The sequence below is a fragment of the Chelonoidis abingdonii genome, chromosome 16, assembly GCF_003597395.2.
Source record: "Chelonoidis abingdonii isolate Lonesome George chromosome 16, CheloAbing_2.0, whole genome shotgun sequence".
Classification (NCBI taxonomy): domain Eukaryota; kingdom Metazoa; phylum Chordata; order Testudines; family Testudinidae; genus Chelonoidis; species Chelonoidis abingdonii.
The window spans coordinates 15,254,102-15,279,001 of NC_133784.1; the positions used below are offsets into that span (position 1 = coordinate 15,254,102).

At 42.0% G+C, this 24,900-nt stretch overlaps 2 protein-coding genes across 11 annotated transcripts in view; one reads left to right on the forward strand and one right to left on the reverse strand.

The window, feature by feature from the left end:
* The window catches only part of SEC24C (SEC24 homolog C, COPII coat complex component), a 647,635-nt gene that overhangs the window by 483,978 nt on the left and 138,757 nt on the right, over positions 1–24,900 (reverse strand). The gene's annotated exons all lie outside the window — the stretch shown is intronic.
* The window catches only part of PPP3CB (protein phosphatase 3 catalytic subunit beta), a 102,009-nt gene that overhangs the window by 1,056 nt on the left and 76,053 nt on the right, over positions 1–24,900 (forward strand). For all 10 annotated transcript variants that reach the window (XR_004372097.2, XR_004372096.2, XR_004372095.2 and 7 more), the window contains exon 2: positions 24,189–24,389. Coding sequence is in view for 6 of the 10 variants with exons in the window: in XM_032768706.2 (XP_032624597.1) it covers positions 24,189–24,389 (201 nt within the window). In the remaining 4 variants the exon portion in view is untranslated. The remainder of the gene's footprint in view (positions 1–24,188; positions 24,390–24,900) is intronic.

The window sequence follows — 24,900 nt, forward strand, 5'->3', positions numbered from 1 at the left end:
AGCCCTGAACATTCAAATTTTACATAATGGGGACACTTGAGAAATTAAAGGGACATATTTGTTTTCAAAGAATTGGACTCCTGTAGTACATTTTGTAACTCGGAGTGTTTTCCAGAGTGTTTACTTACAATAAGGTGGTATTCATTTTCAATTGCTTAACCTATTGATTTGTTTGAACAGTTGCAAAAAATAAAAGTAAAAAATACTACAAATGAGCATTCTGCCCTGTCAGTGGCTCTCAGTGCTGTTATCACAGTGTTGTAATAATGCATAGTGTGGAGGGTTGTAATATTTTTTACACTTTGCAGTTTGTTGCAAGAAATAATTAGGATAGGCCATTCAGACAGTACAGGAGAACTAACAGTGAGTGGTTATTTCAAAGTGCACTGGAAAACCTGCTGATTTCCAAACTCTCTAACAGTTCATGTTAATCATAACCCATGCAGTTAGCTATTCCAAACTCCAAGAAAAGACTGTTATTTTATACTTACAGAATTGTGTGCTGGGGGTGCAATCTGTTTTTGACCCTGTCTATGTGGCATATTGAACCACTGTAAGTGTAACCAGGTTTTGATAGCTTCTGATAGTAATTTGATAGCAATTACATCTAATGTGGTTAACTGCCCACACAGGAGCATTTTTCTGGTCCAACCATATGTTAATTCTGTTGGCTTGTCCACAGCTACCTTGCTGCACAGTTATGTTGTGTCAGTGCCTTCTAGAGAAAATGTGAACACTTAATCCATACTATCACTGCTGCTCGTATGAGGGGCAGAGAACTGTGGGCTTTTTTTCACAAGGTGCAATGTGGTTTGGGATACTCTTACAGCAGAGAACTGGAAGGTGAGATCATTGGCTACAGTAGATGCCAAATGATCCCATCTATGCAACAGAACCATGTTAAAACCTAATTCAAACCTGACAGTCATGTTACAAAGCAGGGCCGAAATGTGCTACCACCTACATAAGATGTGTTGACCATGCTTTGTTTGACATGAACTGTACACAGTCAGTTGTATTACAAAGTGCTTACAAAACTGGTGACATTCTGTGCTGTAGATGGGTCCTCTGATGATGTATTTTCCTCCCTGTTTCCCCTACCAAGTCAACATGGCATACTGTTTTAGTGAGAATTGTGAGGACTACTACTATTAAACAATTCCTAGTATTAGACATTAAGACCAAGTGCATTTGAAACCAAGGTAGATCAGCAACTATGTTTAAACAGTTCTGTCTGCTGTGTAAACTTCTACCATGATTGTGAACCTCCTTACCAACCTTGCTTATTTTTTAAAGTGAACCAGAATACTTCTTTTTCTTATCAGTAATGTTTATCCAAATCATGGAAGTCACTAGTGAAAACTCTCAAAACTCTTTTGCAGGGCACAGTTTGTACATATGGTATTTCTGCCAAACATTTAAATTCACAGCAGAATAAAAGCATGCACTAGAAAAGTTTCCTTCACTTCCTGGATACCTCATCTGTTTCCAGATGAAGTTAAGTATGGGATACCAGGTTACAGTCCCTCTCAGCTGATCCATTCTGTTTCATGCACCTTAGATCCTCAGAACAATAACAATTTTGAAACAGCAGAACTAAGCCATGAGGTGCTTCTAAAATCAGTGTTGGTCCATGTTCAGCTTTTCAGGTTCTGAAAGTATTGTCATTCTGGGGAGGGAAGTGTGCCCAGGACCTCACAGGTGCTTTTGGATGTTACGAAGCAGCAATGACCTAGCACAGTTGAGCTCATACACATTTTTTCAGATAAGTTCTTAGGTATATTGCAGTTTAACTGTGTAGAATATTGTGCACAGATATTTGTGCACTGAAAACAATTCAGTGTATATAGTTATATATACAACATTTTTAAGATAATAGGCCTCAGCACATGTATGTGTAGGGTTGATAATGTAAATGTTAACATTGCTACAGTAAGTAACATTAAAAATAGAAAAAACAAATACCAAAAACACCCTCACCATGGAATAGCATAGAAATAGCAATGCGTCTTATGTAAAAATTTGAAAATTCTTAGTTAACGGTTCGCAAAAAATTTAGATACGAAAATTAGCTTAAGATTTCACCAGTAACCTTAATTCTGATTGTCCCAAAACATAGCTGCCAAGAAACAGAATACTTCAATTTTTCTTGTAGGATAGTTGCTAAGAAGAAAAGTTAAGCCATTTGTTTTAACACAGAATACACTAATTTATTTATAGTAACTATAAATGGCTTGCACCAGAAAACTTCAGGGTTTGGTGTGCACACATCTGGTTGCAGAATACTAAATTATATAGACTTTACACACAACAGTTTACAGCCACATTTCTCAAACTGGGGTCTGCAGACCCCTGTGGATCTGCGAGAATACTTCAGGGAGTTTGATGACCCCACTGATCAATTTCTTCCACTTCCTCCTTCAGCTCCTCCTCCTCCTTCTCAGTGCCTCTTGCACACCTGGGAACAGCTATCGAGGAGTGTGCAGGAGGTGCTGGGAGGGAGGAGGAGGAGTGGGGATGGGGTGTGCTCTGGGGAGGGGGCGGAATCATGTCCAGAGCTGCCAGCCCTCTATATCAACTCCTTCCCCTCCCACCCAGTGCCTCCTGCATGCCAGGGGACAGTGTTCAGTGGCGTACAGGAGGCACTGGCAGGTAGGGGAGGGAGTGGACACGGCGCACACTGGGGGGAGAGGACAGAGAGAGGAGAGACAGAGGTGAAGCAGAGCAGGGACAGGAAGAGGCGGGTTGGGGTTGGGACCTTGGGGGAGGGGGTGGAGTAGGGGTGGGACTTGGGGCTGAGTAGGAGGCTTGGGGTCCATGAAACATTTAAAATATAAATGGGGGTCCTTGGGTTGCTAAAGTTTGAGAACTGGTGGTTTACAGAGTACATATGTAATTTTTGACAGTAAATCGTCAGTGTTAAGGCTATGATATCTCAGGCCAGGTCTACACTACAAACCTATATCAGTATAACTATTCGCTCAAAGGTGTGAAAAATCCATACCCCCAAGCAAATTAGTTATACCTAACCCTCTGTGCAGACAGCGCTGTGTCAATGGGAGAGCTTCTACACCTGACATAATTACCGCCTCTCAGGGAGGTGGATTGACTATGCCAATGGAAGAAGCTCTCCCATCAGCATCTTCACTAAAGACCAACCTTAGGAGTGTGTCTGCACTACAGCAGCAGAGCTGCCCTATACCACTGTAGCATAGTCGCTGCAGCTACAGAAGGGGGTTTTCTGTTGTTGTTGTAAATCCTTGAGAGGCAGTAGCAAGGTTGGTGGAAGAATTCTTTCATTGACCTTGGGGTGTTTATACCAGGGCTTAGTTCAGCCTAACTACATCTGGCAAAGGTGTGAATTTTTCACACTCCTGAGTGATGTAGCCTGCTCAACCTCAGTTTTAGGTGTAGATCAGGAGATACACTGACTGGCATGGACACAATTTTTTTTTCTTGAGAGTGATGCTCTGGGCTGTGCCTTCACGTAGTCCATAGCATGATGTTATAACATGATTCTTTAAAAGGAGAACAAAAATGGTTTAAACATGGCTGTTACTAGCATAGTTTGAACTGTAGTGCGGGCACAGCCTTTGTTTTTATCACTTGGGAAAAACTGCAAAATGAGGTAGTAAATAGGGAGCGAAGGAGACTGGAGATAATTCATTCTGCTGGTAACAGTGTGTCTTGTCAGCTGTGGACAAAAAGTGCTGTCTTAAGAAAAAATGATTAAAATATTGTATTATCAGTGATTCAGATTTTCCAATAAGAGAGGAAAAAAACTGGGGCATGACCCACATTTTAAAAACTGTTGACTTCCATATTTAGCAATTGTGAAAACACTTTTCTGCTTAGACAGACTTCTCATATGAACATTGTACTTGAGAAATATTTTACACCTAATTAAAACATTTATGTTTTCTCGTAATGATGGTTGTATATGTCCAGCATATACAATCTGAATATAGTGAAGTTAAATCAAGGATTGGATTGGTCTGGCATACTATCACAAATCTGTGGCATACCATCACAGGTGACTGAGTACTTTTATTCTAGTAGTGAGCAAACTCAATTTTTTCCCCTCTTTAATGGTTTAGTTAACTTGAATATGAGTGACTTGGTCATAGGGTATTTCCTGTGAATTAATGATCCACTAGGACATTCAAAGGACTGAGGTGAAGTTGTGGCATTAAATACCCAAGAACTGTCCTATGTCAAGGTTTTTATTACTATATCTTTTTAATAAAGAGAACAAACTCGATCATAAGCCGGTTCTTTTATAAGCCGACCTCCCAAGATGGATAAGTAAAAATGGAAAAATTTTATGACTCTGTTCATAAGTCGACCCTATAATTCAGGAGTCAGCAAACTTTGGCTCCCGGGCCATCAGGATAAGCTGTTGATGGGCTGAGATGGTTTGTTTACCTAGAGCGTCCGCAGGCATGGAGGTAAACCTAAGTAAACAAAGTGCCCTGGTGTGTCAGATGCTTACCCTGACGGGTTGGGACAGCAACTGGTGGGGAAATTTTTTTGTGGGGAGAAGCTGGGGGTCAGGGAATTAACTCCTGTGACCACCCCCATATGACCCCACCCCTAGTCCAGGACCCCCACGCTCTCCCTATCCCATCCCTTCCCACCTTATCTGGGGAGGATGTCTCTGGCCTGGCTGGAGTGGCTCCTGCAGGCTGTGCGGCATGGCTGCAGCCTGCTCTGGGGAGTGGGGCTTAGCGGCATGGCTGCAGCCTGCCAGCCCTGGAGCTGCAGCTGCTTCAGAGGCTGTGGGGAGAGCAGTGTACCCAGAAGCAGAGACCCTCTGGTCCCACCTCTTCCCTTCTGGTGCTACTGCCTCTCCTTGCTCCCTGTCTTGGCGGGAGGGGCTGTGTCCCACCTCTCCCTCTCTATACCCGTTCATAAGCAGGACCCCTTCTCTCGTACTTCCCTTTTTTACTTAAAAAAAAAAAAATTTGGCTTATGAACGAGTATATACGGTAACCGTTTTCCGCTGAATGGAGAAAAATGCAATCTTTCTGCAGTGCCCCCATTCAGCTTCAGTCAGTGACATTGAATGTCCCTGCACGGTACTGTATTGTGTGGTTCAGAAGTTGCAACATCATGTTGTCAAAATTATGATTAAATATAACTTGATTTCTCTTATTTTCCTTGTTTGCTGGTAACATTTAACACTTTTCTGGTGCTTTTTACAGATGTTTGTGATAAAAGTAGTTGATAAGTACTCTTATAACAGTTCAGACAAACTTTGGGTTCACAGATCATCCACAGATTTTGAATTTGTTAGTGTATTATGTCCTATATTGAGGAGAAGCCACTGTTTTAACTACTTTCTGGCCATACTCATTTCACCAGCAGAAAGGAAAAAAGTGCTTGTGTGCTCAGATTACCATGATAGAATTCTGGGTCCATATGGATGTGTGTTCACTGCAGTTATGATGGGTATCTGGGTCAGCCTATATTTTCACTCTCCCAACAACCCCCATCATTTCTGCACCCTCCTCCCCCCCAATCTTTCCCCCTTGGCTTACTTTTTAAATTTATATCATCTCACTCTGTTTTGGGCAATCACCTGCATACAACAAAGTATGTGCAAGTTTTCTCTTGACTCCTCCGAAAAGACTGCTTGTCCTCTCAGTAGTTTCCCGAATCCTGGGAAAGCACTAGTGGCACTTAGGCTTCTTTGCTGTGAGCCAAAGGAGCAAGTTGATACAGTAACTCTGCTCATTCCCTCTCCAAATTTCTTCTCCTCTTGTATGTGGACGCAAGCGGTCCTTTCAAACTCTGCTTATATATAGACTTTGGTGTTTCCAGCTGTCCTTTAAAATATTTTTAAAAAGTGCAGTGTGTTTTATGTCAGAATGAGAAGGTAAAGCAAATGCTTGTTTTATGAAAGTAGTGTAACTTTTAAAATTTTGCCATGATCAAAGTCATGCTGTAGTTAAGGGTGTGCGATGTGGAAACTGGTATCCTTAAAACACGTTCTTTTCTTGTAAGGGGCTTTTCAGAACTTTCAATTAAAATAATAGGGTAAGTAGATTGTTTGTCAATACACTTTAAAATAGATATTGAAAAGTTTAGGGAAACCTTAAGGCTCCTGAAGTAGGCTACACCTGCAAGGAAGCTGCACCACTGTGAAGGAAGCTGTTGCACAGTTCAAGAAAGTTCTGATGGGTTTAAACTAAGTGTTAAAGGTCTACAGGATCTAAGCAGCTTTATTTATGCATGCACTGGATTGCACAGGGTTGCCCCAAGCGACAAGCATTTACAAAAATGGCAACTTGGAAAAAGGGCGGATTCTACAGATGTTGAATTGCAGAGCCCATGGATCCTTAATTGAGAAAAGGTAGTTCATACCTTTTAGAACTATTGAATTAGGCTCTCTAGATCTGTGTGTTCTCAGTTCATGTTTTCAGGGTTATGTCTGCAACCATAAAGGCTAGGGCATGTCTGCAGTACAAAGTTAATTGGACATAAGGCAGCTTACGTTAACCTAACAATGGCTTTGTCTACACTACTACTTTTGTCGACAAAATTTTTGTCACTCGGGGGTGTGAAAAAAACAGTTCCCTGCCCCACAAAAGTGCTGGTGTGGATGGCACTATGTCGGCAGGAGACGCTTTCTTGCCGACGGCTTTCCCACCAGAATAATTAAACCACCCCAACGAGCAGCAGTAGCTATCTCCTGCCAGGATAGAATGGCTACATAGGAGACCTTACAATGGCGCAGTTGCAGTGGGTACAGCTTGCTACTGTAAGGTCCATAGTGTACACATAGCCGAAGTAAGTACCTGCTACTGTGCTTCTTCTGCTGCTGTACCTTAGCCGATACGCTCACCTAGTAAATCCACCTCGAAGAGAGGCGTAAGGCTTAGGTCGATGTCGTTTGGGTGACAGTGTCTGTGTAGAAACTGCCTTATTTGAATAGCTGTTGAATGTCAGAGTGGCTGTCAGCTGGAACCATGAAATTGACAAGAACATTAATTTCACATTGGTAGGGTCCCTGTTTTGAAATTGGGGCGGGGGGGCAGGGGGAGGAGGAGATCCAGTTGTGAGCAGTGGTGACAGCTGGAACCCCTCACCCCGTGCCTGAAGCTGACTGGCTCCTCTCATAAGGGCACCAGTACAACCTTTTGTTGATTGTGTTTTGGTTGCATGACATGCATGTGTCTTAGTCAGAATAATCGCTGATTCTTTGGTATTTCTCTTATTGAGTAGCACACTCTTCTGTCGGAGTTAGTATCGCCACTGAAACAATAGAGCTTACGTGAAAGAAGTTCTCCCACTCAGTCCCCACGTGACTACTTTCTTTCAGCAATACCTTTGTTCTGGTAACTTTTGCCCTGTCACTGGCCAGCTTTTAATTAGTCGCTATCCTAACCAGTGACATCTAATTCTCTATAGTTTTATATCTGCGAGTGCGTACTACATCCTCTGATCCTCATCCAATTGAACAGAGGCATTGGAAATGCAAGAGCAAATTAATAAATTATGGGACCAGACAAAGGACATGCTTAGTGTTTGTTCACAGTCCTACAATTCTCCTGAACCAGCAAGTATTCCACACATACACGTGAAATTACTCATATATAGCACAGAGAACCTGTGGCACATTATAAGACTAACAGACGTTGGGGCGTGAGCTTTCGTGGGGAATACCACTTGTCAGACGCATGTAGTGAAATTTCCAGGCAGGTATATATATCTAGCAACAAGCTAGAGATATACGAGTTAGTTAGTAGGGAGTTGGGCCCTGTTCTAGCAGTTAAAAGGGTGTGAAACCAAGGGAGAGACAACTGGTTCTTAATTGGAACAGCATTCACATCTTTGTTTAGTCCAGACTGAATGTGTCAATTTGCAATGTAACTGAAGCTCAGCAGTTCTCTTTCAGTCTGGTCCATGAATTTTTGCTTGCAGGATACGCACTACTTAAGGCTGCTATAGTTGGCCAGGGAGTTGGAAGTGCTCTCTACAGGTTTTTGTATATTGCCATCTGATATCTGATTTGTGTCCATTTATACTTTCCGAGACTGCCAGTTTGCCATGTACATAGCAGGGGCAATTGCTGGATACTGATGGCGTATATACATGGTCGGACGTGCAGTGAATAACCATATGTGTGCTTGATCTGTTATCCTCATACTTCGTGTTAATATCAATTGCACTCGATGTTCATAGATTGGTTCCTGAGCCTGAGTCTACTATGGGCAGTGGTGGTGCTGGTGAGAATACGTCGTGGCAGGTTGTCTGTGGCGAGGACTGAGCTGCCACCAAGCACCTGTAAAAGTGGCGATATGTCCACGATGGTGTAGTCCCTGATGTGCGTTGAGGTTTTATGCTGGGCTGATATGTCGATGGCTAGTGGATGTCGTGGTTCTTTCTTGGTTTCTTGCAGTGGAGGCTTCTGGTACACGTCTGCTCTGTTGATCTGTTTCCTAATTTCCTCTTGGGCGTTGTAGTCTTAGAGAATGTTGTTGGATTTTGTCCGTGTTGTCTCGGTCTAGAGGTTAGAGCAGATCGGTGTACTCATGCTGGCTTGGTAAACAATGGATCGTGTATGTGCCCGGGATGGACAATGGAGCATGAAGGTAGGGCGTCCGCGGTGTAGGGTTTTCTATAGTGTTATGTACCAGTCGCTTATTCACCGTAGGAAACAATCCAGGAACAATCCAGCAACAAACCTGATACCCAACCTGCCCACATACTTACACCAGCACACCATACATCGGACTCTAACCCAGATGCCCCACACCATCACTGCGTTCATTCACCTGCACGTCCACAATGTATAGACCGCCATCATATGCCACGCAATCCCCTCTCTACTGTTAATCCCGCCAACTGACAGTCATACGAAAGATAAATGGACCACAAATCAGATATCAGAATAGCCAATATACAAAACCTTAGGAGAGCGACTTCAACCTCTGGCCCACCTATAAGACCTTAAGGTGCTATTCCTGCAGCAAAAAACTTCGACCAGACTGCAAAGAGAAACTCTGACTTCAGTTGATTTGCAATTTGACCCTCAGCTCTGGACTAACACAAAGGACGTGAATGCTTGCCAACTACAACCATTCTTCCCCCTTGGTTTCACACCTCTACTGCTAGAACAGGGCCTCACCTCCTACTGAACAACCTCGTTACTCTATAGCTTGCTCTAGCACCTATATTACCTGCTCCCTGGAATTTCCATTATACCTGCGTCTGAAAGTTGGTATCACCCCGAAGCTCACGCTCCAAAAGTCTGTTAGTCTATAAGTCCACCAGATCTCTCTGCTGCTTTCACAGATCCAGACTAACACGGCTACCCCTCTGATACTTGACTCATATGATAGTCAGTCTGCAGGCAATATACCTACTGACAGGGCACCATGCTTTAATCAATGCAGCATACTGCTGTAAGGGTACAAGTATTGTGACTTGCACTGGGTCAGGTGCCACATTGTGAACACACATTGCCAAAATAGATGCTTCAGTTACACTATGCTATACCAGAACAAGTTGTGAGTGTAGACAAGCCCTTGGAATATCAAGCTTTCAAGGATATGTATGAAACCATATGTATGAAACCATAAGGATGAAACCATAGCTGAGATTCTGGAGCACAATGCTATAGCAGGGATTGAATTCCATGGCAGGTATTATGGAATGCACAGGGTCCTGGTTATGGGTATGAGTCGCCAGTTTTGTTTCCCTGATTATATTGTAAGGTCTTTGGACCAGGGAATGACTTCCTGGTATATGTACAGTGCCTAACACAATGGAATTCTGGTACCTCATTGAAGCCCCTAGCCACTACTGAAGTACAAATAAATAATAGTCCCTTATCTCTCCTGCCTGCAAGTGCATGTGCATCTGGGAAACAGTATTTATAAAAGGAGAGGAAAAAATTGTTGGAGCTCATTGGTAGCACGTTGCTTGTTTGCAGGACCACAATGATTTAATTTTGAATCAACACACTTTTAATCTTTCAAACAATAGAAGAGATACCAAAACGATATTTCAGAACAAGTTTATAAGTCATCGACTTTGGTGGACATCAGTTTGTTGCTTCAAAAATGCTGTCCACGCTAATTGTAAATCATGATTTGGATACTGTTTATTAATACGTTAATTTCCTTAACCACTGGACACCATCTGTATCATTTGTATTAGTGTGTATGTGCTATTTTAGAGATTCATCCCAAATGCCTTCTGCTGCTGCTGGAGACAGAAGAAGGGAATCCTTCAGTGACCGATACCATGTTATTTCCTCAGGGTAATTCCTCTTAAAGTCTACAGAGACTATGAAACGTCCTTTAGATTTCTGAGTAATCTTACGGTATGTCTGCACCTGCATCTGGCCCATGTCAGCTGACTAGGTCTGCAAGGCTGTAAAATTGTGGTATAGACATTTGGGCTTGGGCTGGAACCTGGACTCTGGGACACTTTCCCATCATGGTGTCCCAGAGTTTGGGCACCAACCTGAGCCTGAATTCTACACAGCAATTTTACAAGCCCCATAGCCTGAGCACTGTGAGCCCAAGTCAGCTGACATGGGCCAGTCGCAAGTGTTTAATTGCAGTAACATACCTCTAGAATAGAGGTTCTCAAACTGTGGTCCGCCAGCTCCATTCAGGTGGTCCGTGGATAGTTCCCACTAAGGTGTGCGCCTGGGTGGCTGCACACCTAATTAGTGGAGCCGCGCAGGCGTCGCTCCACTAATTAGGTGCCTGGACCCTGGAGAAGACACACGTGTAAAGTGAAGTGGTGGCCTTGGGGGGAATAAAGGATAGATGGGAGGAGGCAGTGGGGTGAGAAAAGAGGGTTGGGGGAATGTGGGACATGCAGGGCTGTGGTGGCCAGAGAAAGAGGTGACATTCCCCAGGGCTGCGGCTGCCGGGAAGAGACGGCCCTACTTCCCAACCTCAGCTATGTGGCTGCTATGGCAGGGGAAAGAGGGAGAGTGCCCCCTCCTTCCCAGACCCAGCTCAGGGGCTACTGTGGTGGGGGAGAGCGGGCACATCATCGATAGAAGTAAGACTATGATACTTAAATATGAGTTGTGTGCTTTATTTAGAACTTAGAAGTAATTATTTTTTATTACATAGAGCGTTTATTCAAACCGCTTTACAATACGACATAAGTACAAACAAATTTGGAAAGATCATTAAGTGGTCCGCCGAGACCTCAGCATGTTCAAGTGGTCCACGAAAAAAAAGTTGGAGAATCACTGCTCTAGAGCACATCCTGGGCATTCCTGTTTCTTGGCCATTACATCTATTATTTTCATCAAAGCTTAAAGATTAAACCATTAGTTGCAGCAACTACATAACACCTTCAAAAATCATCAATCTACAACCTATTTAATGACAATATTACTTAGTTATTTTCTTAAATATATGAACAATATTAGAACTTCAACTTGATGCTAAGGCAAAATTGAAAATACACCGTACATAAACCAAGAATCTTTGTTCCTTTTAATCCCACGTAGTGATGCATTTAGATATACAATATTATTGTTCTTCTGTAGTCTCTGAGTGTTAACTTTTTAAGTAAAACAATTTATGCTCTCTAAATCAATAGAAAATGGATGTAAATGATAAGCAAATATGAGAACTGAAAACCAGGTGGCCACCTTAAAAAAACAAAACATAATCAAAACCCACACAAAGGCATATTCTGTCTAGGAACAAAATATAAATACAATTAAGAGTTTACTGTATTGAGTGATATTAATCAACCCTGCCCAGAGCATAACAGTAAATATGACAGAGTTTGAGCATGAGAGTTAACACTTCAGTCCCAGCACATCCATACCTCATTAAACTGTCTGGGAATTAGCAGGGAGGGGTTAAGGGAGTTCCGTAGCTTGTGGTTTTCTGTCATGTTAGATTGCAATTCCTACAGAGGACAGCTTGCTTACTTACCAGATTGATAGTCGGGGTCACCAGTGTTGATAGATATTCAGCTGGGTATGTGTGTTCTCCCTGTGTTCTGTCCCAGCTCTGCGCAGACAGTTGGCACAGCAGATCTCGAGTGAACCGCCCAATGACCACAAAATCCATTAAGGTATGAAGGCACCCAGCCAGGTTTATTGTCAACAAAGCACAGTGATAGCACTTGGTAGACTCTGTGAGGATACTAACACATGTATGCCTGTGACAATGGACGCAGTTCAGTCAGTTGCTCGACTTTCCACTGCCGCCTAGGCTGGCCAAAGATACTTCCTCTGAGATACATCGTTATACTCTAATACAAACAAGTTAGTACCTCCTCTGACATAGTTACTGCTCCCTGATGTGGCTTGTTATCACTTTGTACATGTTGGTTTGATCAAAACATCTGTATTACGTATCGTCATCCTGACCTTATCTTTTAGGAGGGATCAGTGTGTTCCTGTTATTCTTGGGGAATGTTTTTGTACCATCCTTGATTTAGGGATGTTCTGGTACCACTTGATACGGGGATGTGTTTGCATGAGTACTCTGTTCTTAGCATTTTTTAGGAATGTGTATTTCTGCAATATCAGCTCTGTTCTTGCCAGATTGTGTGAGCAGGTCTTGCCTCATACCAGGCCTCTGATACAAGGGCTTATGTCTCAGGCTCTCTTCCTACTAGAAGAACCACTGCTCTAGAGGACCAAGTGGACAATGGACTGAGACTCAGGAGACCTGGCTTCTAATCCCAATTCTGCCACTGGCTTGCTAGATAACTTTGGGGAAGGCACTTCACCACTCTGTGCCTCAGCTTCCCATCTGTAAAATGGGAATAAGAATGCCCTGATCTCTCAGTGCAGTGAAAATACATTCATTGAAGTTTGTGAGCTACTCAGATTCTGTGGTGATGTGTGCCATAGAAAAGTGCATGAGGGAATCAGTAATGTTGTCTTTGGAGGAGGGTTTAATACTCTGCAGTAAATAAGGCTTAGGGCCACGCACTGGACAAGGGAGATAAAACAAAATATTAAATATTCACTAAGGGAGCACTGTCCATCCTGTGTGTTGAATAAGGCGAAGGTCCTGTGGTGGGGGGAAGTAGGATGTGATCATGGAACTAAAAACTGTATGATGCATATGCAAAAAGAAGTATGAATCAAGTTTGCACAGACACCTTGAATTCTGGCATTTCCTAACTTTTGAGTGCTTGGCTTTGCAACCTTAATAATATTTTTTAAAGTCGTTTGCATGTATGTAAAGTATATATAAAAATAACTTTAATTTTGAGTATGATGGGATTGAGCCAAAACATTTGTATTCAGATTACTCATTCTTATTTCCTTCTATAAAGGATGTTCTCCTTTACTCATAAAAGTAGCGTCTGATGTTCTGTTATGGCATTTCATAATAATTGTGGTCTTTTTGTCACTTAGTACAATTTTAATATGTTTTATTTAGTCATTTTACTCAACAAATGTTAATTTTGTGAAAGATGAGCAAAAAAACAAATAAATGCACAGTCATATTTTCCTTTATAAAATGACAGGTAAAAATCAAGTTATGACCCCTAATTTTTAGGTCATGAGCAAGATGCCTTCAAGAGACAATGCCTTGCAACACTCTTGATAAGCTAGTCAGAGTTCCCACGTTAAATAGATTTTTTTTAAAGTTTCATTTCTCATCTGAACAGTTGACTTCTGTTTACAAAATCAGTTTAAACAATTGTCTTGTGCTGAACTAAAACGAAACTTTGTAAAGTGATTTTTCATTGCTAAAATATATTAACTGTATTGAATTTTGAACTACGTGATTTTGCTTCTTACAAAGGAAATCTAATTACCCATATTCTAAAAGAAACAGACATGAAAAGCAAAACAAAGAATTTATGGCTATGTTAGGTCATTTCACAAAAAATAGTGTTAAATTTGGTACAGCTGCTTAAAGCAAGATTTTCAGAGTCCTTCTGTTTGTGAGCCTTTAATGAAGAAAAAAATCATTGGTTTTCTAAAAGCAGAAAAAAGCAAGTTCAGCATCAAATGCAATTTCATTTCAGTTAAGAGATTCATACATTATTTCTGCATCAATTATTCCATTGATTCACCTCTTTTCTTATCACATAAAACATACAGAAATGCAGTGATGTGCTGCTACTGATCTAGAAACTGAGTTAACAGAAACTGACTCAAGGAATGTTTTCATAGAGTTTTAAGTATTTTGTTTTGGAATAGAAATCTTAACTTTTGAGGGTAAACAAATACACAATATCTATAATTAGGGCCCTACCAAATTCAGGGTCCATTTTGGTCAATTTCATGGTCATGGGATTTTTAAATAATAAATTTCATGATTTCAGCTTTTTAAATCTGAAATTTCACAGTGTTGTAACTGTAGGTGTCCTGACCCAAAAAGGAGGGGGGGAAGTGTGGGCGGGGGTCCCAAGGATATTGTAGTGGGGGTTGTGGTACTGCTACACTTACTTCTGCACTGCTGCTGGTGGAGGTGCTGCCTTCAGAGCTGGGCAGCCGGAAAGTATTGGCTGCTGGTTGGGAGCCCAGGTCTGAAGGCAGAGCCCCTAACAGCAGCAGCAAGGATGACATGGTATCATAGAATCGTACGACTGGAAGGCTTGAGAGATCATCTGGTCCAGTCCCCTGCATTCACTGCAGAACTAAGTATTATCTAGACCAGTGGTCCCCAACCGTTTCAGTGTGGCAGGCGCCTGATGACTAGCCGCCCAGGAGTGTGGCTGCCGGGCAAGCAGCTGCCAAAATGCCACAGAGAAGCGGCAACACCAACAAGCATCACCACCGAAATGCTGCCGAGACGTAGTGTCATCAAGAGGCGTGACCACCAAAAATCAGCGGCATTTCGGCGGCAGCACTTCTTGACATTGCCACTTCTTGGCAGCATTTTGGCAGCTGCTTTTCTGGCGGCCAGTAGGTGTGCTCACATAGATGCCACGGCGGGCGCCATGGTGCATGGGCACCATATTGGGGACCCCTGATCTAGACAGTCCCTGACAGGTGTTTGTCTAACCCGCTCTTAAAAATCTTCAATGATGGAGATTCCACAGCTTCCCTAGGCAATTTATTCCAGTGCTTAACCACCCTGACAGAAAGTTTTTCCTAATGTCCAACCTAAACCTCCCTTGCTGCAATTTAAGCCCATTGCTTCTTGTCCTATCCTCAGAGATTAATAAGAACAATTCTTCTCCCTCCTCCTTGTAACAATCTTTTATGTACTTGAGAACTGTTATCATGTCCCCTCTCAGTCTTTCTTTTCCAGACTAAACGAACTCATTTTTTTTCAATCTTTCCTTAGAGGTTATGTTTTCTAGACCTTCAATCATTTTTGTTGCTCTTTGGACTTTATCCAATTTGTTCACGTCTTTCCTGAAACATGGTGCACAGAACTGGACACAGTACTCCAATCGAGGCCTAATCAGTGCAGAGCAGAACGGAATAATTACTTCTTGTGTCTTGCTTACAACATTCCTACTAATACATCCCTGAATGATTACTTTTTTTTGCAACAGAGTTACAGTGTTGATTCATATTTAGCTTGTGGTCCACTATGACCCCCAGTTCCCTTTCCGCAGTACTCCTTCCTTGATAGTCATGTCCTATTTTGTATGTGTGCAGCTGATTTTTCCTTCCTAAGTGGAGTACTTTGCATTTGTCCTTATTGAATTTCATCCTATTTACTTAAGACCATTTCTCCAAATTGTCCAGATAATTTTGAGTTATTATCCTATCCTCCAAACACTTGCAACCCCTCCCAGCTTGGTATCGTCCACAGATTTTGTAAGTGTACTCTCTATGCCGTTATCTAAATCATTGATGAAGATATTGAACAGAACCAGACCCAGAACTGATCCCTGTGGAACCTCACTCGTTATGCCCTTCCAGCGTGACTGTGAATCACTGATAACTACTCTCTGGGAATGGTTTTCAAACTATTTATGCGTCCACTGTATAGTAGCTCCATCTAGGTTGTATTTCCCTAGTTTGTTTATGAGAAGGTCATGTGAGACAGTATCAAAAGCTTTACTAAAGTCAAGATCTACCATGTTTGCTGCTTTCCCCTTATCTACAAGGCTTGTTAACCTGTCAAAGAAAGCTATCAGATTGGTTTGACATGATTTGTTCTTGACAAATCCATGCTGACTGTTACTTATCACCTTATTATTTTCTAGATGTTCGCAAATTGATTGCTTTATTATTTTCTCCATTATCTTTCCAGGTACAGAAATTAATCGGACTGGTCTGTATTTCCCTGGGTTGTCCTTATTTCCCCTTTTATAGATTGGCACTGTATTTGTCCTTTTTCAGTCTTTGTTCTTTCCCTATTTTAGCCACTGATCCTACCTCATTCTCACTGGCATTCACTATTAGATATCCAATTACCACCAACCTTCTTGGTAAAAACCAAAACAAACAAGTCATTAAGCACCTCTGCCATTTCCTCATTTTCTGTTGTCGTTTCTCCCCCACCCCATTGAGTAATGGGTCTACCCTGTCCTTGGTCTGCCTCTTGCTTCTAATGTATTTGTAGAATGTTTCCTTATTACCTTTTATGTCTCTAGCTAGGTTGATCTTGTTTTGTGCCTTGGCCTTTCAAATTTTGTCCCTATATACTTGGGTTATTTGTTTATATTCATCCTTTGTAATTTGACCTAGTTTCCACTTTTTGTAGATCTCTTTGAGTTTCAGATCATTGAAGATCTCCTGGTTAAGCCAGGGTGTCCTCTTGCCATGCTTCATATCTTTCCTATGCAGTGGGATAGTTTGCTCTTGTGCCCTTAATGATGTCTCTTTGAAAAACTGCAAACTGTCTTTAAATGTTTTTCTCCTTAGACTTGCTTCCCATGGGATCTTACCTGCCAACTCCCTGAGTTTGCTAAAGTCTGCCTTCCTGAAATACATTGTCTTTATTTTGCTGTTCTACCATTCCTTAAAATCATGAACTCTAACATTTCATGATCACTTTCAGAATCTCATCCAGTTCCTCCCTATTTATCAAAATTAAATCTAGAACAGCCTCTCCCCTAGTAGCTTTCTCCAGCTTCTGAAATTAAAAATTATCTCCAATACATTACAGGAACTTGTTAGATAATCTGTGCCTTGCTGTGTTATTTTCCCAACATGTCTGGCTAGTTGAAGTCCCCCATTACTGCCAAGTCCTGTGCTATGGATGATTTTGTTAGTTGCTTAAAAAAAGCATCATCCACCTCTTCTTCCTGGTGAGGTGGTCTGTAGTAGACCCTTAGCATGACATCATCCTTGTTTTTTACTCCTTTTAGCCTTACTCAGAGACTTTCAACAAATCTGTCTCCTATTTCCATCTTGACTTCAGTCCAAGTGTATACATTTTTAATGCATAAGGCAACACCTCCCTTTCCCCCCTGACTGTCCTTCCTGTGCAAGCTCTACCCTTCTGTACCAATATTCCAATCATATGTATTATCCCACCAAGTCAATTTATGTTATAGCTGTGTTTATTTTCTGTCATTTTGAGTTCTTCCTGCTTATTCCCATACTTCTCACATTAGTATACAGACATCTTAAGATACTGATTTGATTCGTTCCCCCACCCCCATTCTGTCTTATCTCTCCCTTATCCCTGCTATAACAGCCCATGCTCATCCAAATTCCTACTCTTCTCTCAGGTCTCCATGTTTTTAACTTACCTGTGTGGGCTTTGGTTGCCTGCCCCCTTCGAACCTAGTTTTAAAGCCCTCCTCACAAGATTAGCCAGTCTAGATCCAAATATGCTCTTCCCCTTCCTCGATAGGTGGACCCCATCTCTGCTTAGCAGTCCTTCCTGGAACAGCATCCTGTTGTCAAGGAAGCCAAAGCCCTCTTGGTGACACCATCCTCACAGCCAAGCATTCGCCTCCAGGATCCATCTGGGCCCCTACCCTTGACCGGAAGGATTGAAGAGAACACCACCTGTGTTCCAGACTCAGTTACCCTTACTCCCAGAGCCCTGTAGTAACTTGTGATCTACTGAGGGTCATACCTCACAGTATCATTAGTGCCCACATGGATGAATAACATGGGGTAATAGTAAGAGGGCCAGATGATCCTTCACAATCCCTCCATAACATCTCAGATATGGGCCTCTGGCAGGCAGCATACCACCTGGGATGCCATATCAGGGTCACATATGGGTGCCTCCATCTCATTCAGAAGAGAGTCACCAACCACCACTTCCCTATGTTTCATCCTGGGAGAGGTGGCTGCAGTCTTCCCAGTCTTGGGGGTACATGGCTCCTCCTCCTCTACCTTCGGGGGTGATTCCTCATCGCTTGTTGCCAGGGCAGCATAGCAGTTTTCCATCACCATGGTGGGTGGGTTGGAAGTAGGGGTGAAGCACTGCCTGCTGCCAGAAGTAACCAGCAGCCAGTGTCCTCCCTGTGACAGAGCCATACTCTCTTCCCCCAGTGATGTGACAGCAGTCCTCTGTAGCTGGATAGCTTCCTCAGCCTTGCATGTGTCCATATGAATACTCTCAAGGAATTCCTCATGGGCCTGGATGCTCCTCAGCCTAGCAACCTCCTCCTGTAGCTCTCCCATTTGCTTCCTGAGAGATTCCACCAGCAGGCATCTTTCACACTGGATGGTCCCCCGAACCTGGCTTTCTGTGAGTGGGAAATGTAGCCCACAATCTTTGCAAATCCAAATCAGGACCTGGGTAGAGGCATCCATGGTTCGGTTGTCTGTCTGGATACAGGCGCAGGTGGAAGAGACGGAAGCAGCGTTGGCTCTGGTGATGTTGCCCTTCCTCACCGTAGCTGTTATATTATGACTCCCTCTCAAACTCCCCTGGTTCCTAGTATGGTATTGCCACCCTTACTTCTGCACTGCGGAAGCTGGGCCCTCAGTAAGCAGTCACCACTGTTACCAATAAAACAACAAGATTTGGCCCATTAGTTCCATCAAAGTCTATCTAGCAGCTATTTTGGCCTTCCACCCTCCAACTGATAATTGTTCTTGTTTTTCCAGTTCTGTGTCAATATGTTTTTCGAAGGGTCTGGAAAGGTTGTACCCTCAGGTAGATGATCCTTTTGGGACTTGAACCTTGTTTTGACAAGACTAATGGGTCCTCCCTTTGAGCCTTTAGCTACCCTGTTCCTTGTTGCATCTCTCGATGAAGGTGGCCTTCATGGTGGCAATCACTCATCCAGGAGAATAGGTGAATTACACGCTGTAATGTATGGACTTCCATACGCTGTCTTCTACAAGGACACGGTTTATCTATTCCCCCATCCAAAGTTTCTTACAAAAGAGGTATGTCTCTTTTTTCCATGTTAGTCGGGCAACATATCTATTTTATTTATTTACAGATCCTCAAGCCCATAAGGACAAGGAGAAATTACACACTTTGGGTGTCAGGAGGGTGTTTGGTTCTGTCCAAATAGAATTCTAACAGTGTAGATTGTCCTCCCAATTATTTGTAGCAGTTGCAGACAGGATGAAGGGATTCTGTCTCTTCTCAGAAGATCTCATCTTGGATATTCTCCTGTATATGCTTGCGTTACAGCTTGCCCAATGTAGCTATACCAAGCAGAGTAATAGCACATTCAACAAGATCTCATGTGGCCTTGGTGGTCTTCCTAGCTCAAGTGCCTATCCTGATCATTTGTAAAGTTGCAACATGGTCTTCAGAGCATACCTTTGTCTCATATCACACCATCTCTCAGCAATCTTGAAATGATGCCAGGTTCGGACGTGTGATTCTCCAATCCTTATTTAGGTTCCGATCCAACCTCCAGATAGAATTACCTGTGAGTCACCTGCAGTGGAATGAACATTTGCAATTATTTGAAGAAACGGTTATTGTTTCCGTACATATTGTTCTTCAAGATGTGTAGCATGTGTGCATTCCATGATACGCACCCTTGTTCTCCTCTGTATTGGAGTCTTTCTGGTAAGAAGATGATGTGGGGTGGGGGTTGAGTTGGGGGTGGCTCTGCCTTTTACCATTGCACAACAGTGTGAAGCAGTAGTGGGCATATGTGCTGCCCCCATGTGTACTACTAAGAGAAAATCTCCTATAACAGTACACTGGATGCAGACACACCTGAAGTGGAATGGACGTGTGCAACACATTTCGAACAACAACAGTTACAGAACAGGTTAATAGCCATTTCTTATTTTTCAGTCCCCATTCTGCCTGTTTGTCTGTATTTACTTGATTTGTCCTTTGTCTGCTTGTTCATTTTGGAATCACTTTCTAAAAATGCATATAGAAAATCATGTTGACTAAAAATTTCAATACTGATATATTTTAGGGATCAAATTAGTTATTCTTTCTGATCACTAGTTCAGATCCAGTGGTTGGAAGAGTTTACTGATCCTGAAAGTAGTTTTTCTCTTCCTGCCAAAGTTATTCTAGCTCAGGCAAGCCATAAGGTGAAGGTCCTATACAATCCTATTTTTCTGACTACTTTGTTTTTTTTCTATTTTTTGTAATATTTTTGTATTGACATTATATGAGAACACAAAAAATTGAAAAAGTTAAATAATGTACTGCTGGGATATGTTTCCAAATACCACATGCTTCGTAGGGTCTCCAGTAGAATTATGCAGTTTTACAACTCATCAGAGCTGCACAACCAGATAATACAAAACCAAACAACACTACATAGACATAACACATTAGGGTTGGAGTTACAGTAGAAAAATAGGAAAAGACATAAATAGGAAAAGGAGGGTAGGAAGGGACTTGGGAAGGGAGGGAAAGGAGGAGTTGTAGCAGCTTATATCTAAGAGTTTAGAGTGGAAAGTTTCTGTTCTGTAGGCTTGGCAAAAAAATATATTCTCTGTTTGATCCGGCTGGGTGAGAGAATTGTAGCTGCTGGCTGGGAGCTCAGCTCTGAAGGCAGTGCCATCGCTAGCAGCAGCGCAGAAGTAAGGATGACATGGTATGGTATTTCCACTGTTACTTCTGTGTTGTGGCCTTCAGAGCTGGGTCCTCAGCCAGCAGCTGCCACTATCTCTAAAGGCCGCAGTGCAGAAGTGAGGGTGGCATTGTATAGCACCCTTTGCACGGCTGCTGGCAGGGTACTGCCTTCAGAGCTGGGCACCCAGCCAGCAGTCACCGCTCTCCAGCCACCCAGTTCTGAAAGCAGTGCCGCTGCCAGCAGTAGGTGGAGAAGTAATTGGGGCAATACCATGACCTCCCTACAATAATCTTAGGATTCCCCCCTCCCCGTGACCCACTTTTGTGTTGGGACCCCTAGTCTGAGAAATGCTGGTCTTCCCCCATGGAATCTGTATAATATAGGGTAAAAGTACACAAAAGACCAGATTTCACGAGGCAGACCCTGTTTTCACAGCCGTGAATTTGGTAGAGCCCTAACTTGGGATGTAGAATGCCTTCGTACTGCTGCCCTAGACCCTGAAATGGTTGTTTGAACCCCTCTGAGCAGCTTGAGTCGCTTGCATGTGCTCCCTCTGAGTTCCACCTAGGTTGTAAGTGTTCTGGGTTTCTAGTTTAACCCCTTCAGGGACTACATGGCAGGAAAGCAAGAAACACAGGCATAACAAAGGCTTTTCTTAACCACGGCAATTTTACTTTTAAATCACTCGGAGTTACAGATCTTTGAAAATAACACAAGTCCTGAGACATACTCTTCCTTAGTCTGAGCTCACTTTTTTTGTGAGCCTGAGGTTCGGCAGCATTTCAGGCTGGGCAGAGTCCATCCTGTCCTCTCTTCCTTGCAAGTCATAAGAATATAAGAACTGCCATACCAAAGGTCCATCTGGCCCAGTATCCTGTCTTCCAACAGTGATCAATGCCAGGTGCTTCATAGGGAATGAACAGAACAGATAATCATCAAGTGATCCATCCACTGTTGCCCATTCCCAGCTTCTGGCAAGTAGAGGCTAGGGACACGTTCCCTGTCCATCTTGGCTAATAGCCATTGATGGACCTATCCTCCATGAATTTATCTAGTACTTTTTTGAACCCTGTTATAGTCTTGGCCTTCACAACATCCTCTGGCAAAGAATTCCACAGGTTGACTGTGTATTGTGCAAAGAAATATTTCCTTTTTGTTTATTATAAATCTGTTGCCTATTAATTTCATTGGGTGACTCCTAGTTCTTGTGTTATGAGAAGGAGTAAATAACATGTCTTTGTTTCTTTCTAACACCCTTCTTGATTTTTTAGGCCTCTATCATATCCCCCCTTAGCTGTCTTTTTTCCAAGCTGAAAAGTCCTAATCTTATTAATTGCTCCTCATACAGAAGCTATTTCATATTCCATATAATTTTTCTTGTCTCTTTCTTTACCTTTTTCCAACTCCAATGTATCTTTGAGATGGGATGACCACATCTGCACACAGTGTTCAAGATGTGGGCGTGGCATGGATTTATATAGAGGCAAGATTATTTTTTCCATCTTCTTATCTGTCCCTTTCTTAATGATTCCCAACATTCTGTTTGCTTTTTTCATTGCCGCTGCACATTGAGTGGATGTTTTCAGAGAACTATCCACATGACTCCAAGATCTTTCTTAAGTGTTAACAGCTAATTTACCTGTATAGTTTTATATTTATATTTCACTTTATATGTATAGTTGGGGTTATTTTCCAATGTGCATTTATCAACATTGAATTTCATCTGCCATTTAGTTACCCAGTCACCCAGTTTTGTGAGATCCCTTTGAAACTCTTTGCAGTCTGCTTTGGACTTAATTATCTTGAGTAGTTTTATATCATCTGCAGATTTTGCCACCCAACTGTTCACCTCTTTTTCCAGATCATTTATGAATATGTTGAACAGTACTGGTTCCAGTACAGACCTTTGGGGGACACTACTATTTACCTCTCTCCATTCTGAAAATTGACCATTTATTCCTACCCTTTGTTTTATATCTTTTTAACCAGTTACTGATCCATGAGAGCACCTTCCCCCTTATCCCACGACCATTTACTTTGCTTAAGAGCCTTTGGTGAGGGATCTTGTCAAAATCTGAAAGTCTAGGTAAATTTTATATCCACTAGATTCCCCTTGTTCACATGCTTGTTGACCCCCTCAAAGAATTCTAGTAAATTGGTGAGGCATGATTTCCATTTACAAAAACCATGTTGGCTCTTCCCCAACAAATCATGTTCATCTATGTGTCTGGTAATTTTGTTCTTTTTTATAGTTTCAACCAATTTGCCTGGTACTGAAGTTAGGCTTACTGGCTTATAGTTGCTGGCATCACCTCTGGATCCTTTTTAAAAAAAATCGGTGTCACATAAGATACTCTTCAGTCATCTGGTACAGAAGCTGATGTAAACTATAGGTTACATACCACAGTTAGTAGTTCTGTAATTTTACATTTGAGTTCCTTCAGAACTCTTGGATGACTACTGTGTGAGCCTGGTGACTTATTACTGATTAGTTTATCAATTTGTTCCAAAACCTCCTCTAATGACACCTCAGTCTAAGACAGTTCCTGAGATTTGTCACCTAAAAAGAATGGCTCAGGTTTGGGAATCCCCCTCACATCCTCAGTCTTGAAGATCAATGCAAAGAATTCATTTCATTTTTCTGCAATGGCCTTATCGTCCTTGAGTGCTCCTTGATCAGACAGTTGCCCCACTGGTTTTGAAGCAGGCTTCCTGCTTCTGATATACTTAAAAAAAATTTTTGCTATTACTTTTTGAATCTTTGGCTAGCTGTTCTTCAAATTCTTTTTTGCCCTTCCTAATGTGTGCTCCTTACGTCCTTGTGTGGGGGTGGTCAGGTGTTAGGACCCTGCTCCTACATTAGTCATCCATCTCTTTGACGTGCTGTCATGTTGAGAAGCTTCAGCCTCACCAGTCATGCTTGTCTGTTTTTGTGGGCCCCTCTAGAGAGACCATCGCTCCATGGGGGTGCACCAGTAATTGACACAATCTAAATTGATGTCCTCACATTGCTATTTGGCGGTTTAGGGATGGTCCTCCAGTGAAGTGTCAAACACCTTTCTCAGGCACTGCTGCTGTCTGGGCATGTCCAGACTTGTGCAGTTACAGTGTCCAGTATTTCCATAGATAGTACATGACTGAATTAATAATTTGATTTAGATATATCTAAATGCGTTACGGTGATATCATCAAAATATGTAAATTTAAAAAACACATTTGGTAAATGTTATCCCACTTTGCATGGAAGCTAATCAGTACAGTTCAGTTCTGCTCTGTTTACATCCAGTGTATTTTTTAAAAAACTAATTGTTACTAATATTGATATTCCTCACCTCTTTAAATTTTAGCTGTCCCTTTTCCACCAACACATCGCTTGACATCTGAAGAAGTGTTTGATATAGATGGAAAACCTAGGGTTGACATTTTGAAGAACCACTTAGTAAAAGAAGGTCGGGTAGATGAAGAAATTGCACTTAAAATCATCAATGAGGGTGCTGCAATTCTACGAAGAGAGAAAACTATGATAGAAGTTGAAGCTCCAATTACAGGTAATACCTTTAGTTTATTTCTTTGATGCTTAAAGTAAAAATTTCAAATCATTTTAATTAGAAGGCCTTTTCTTGGGGGAAAATAAATATAAAGAGATCTTTATCATAACAATCATATTGAACTTTCCCTCAGAACTGCTTTTGTGTCATTCTCCTTGAGTACTCAACATAATGTTGAATCAAAAAATGATGTGGAAGAAAGGAAGGAATAAAACATGTTTGGGAAAAGCAGTAGGACTGTTAATACAATGTCAACAGGCAAAGCAGTTTTTGTAATCATTATAACAATAATAAATGTTACTAAAAGATGTAATAATCCAGAAGAGAAAAATGAGCTTCAAAGAGAAGATTGGAATTGCAGTCTAAAATTTGTGGGATGATGCTAGAGCATCCATTTGCTGAAACAAATATTTTGAACAGGAGTTGTGAATGAGGAATATTCATGATTGTTTTGCCTTAAGAATCCAAGTTTTCATGTAAAATGTGGTGATCTCTTGGTAGTCTTAACTCA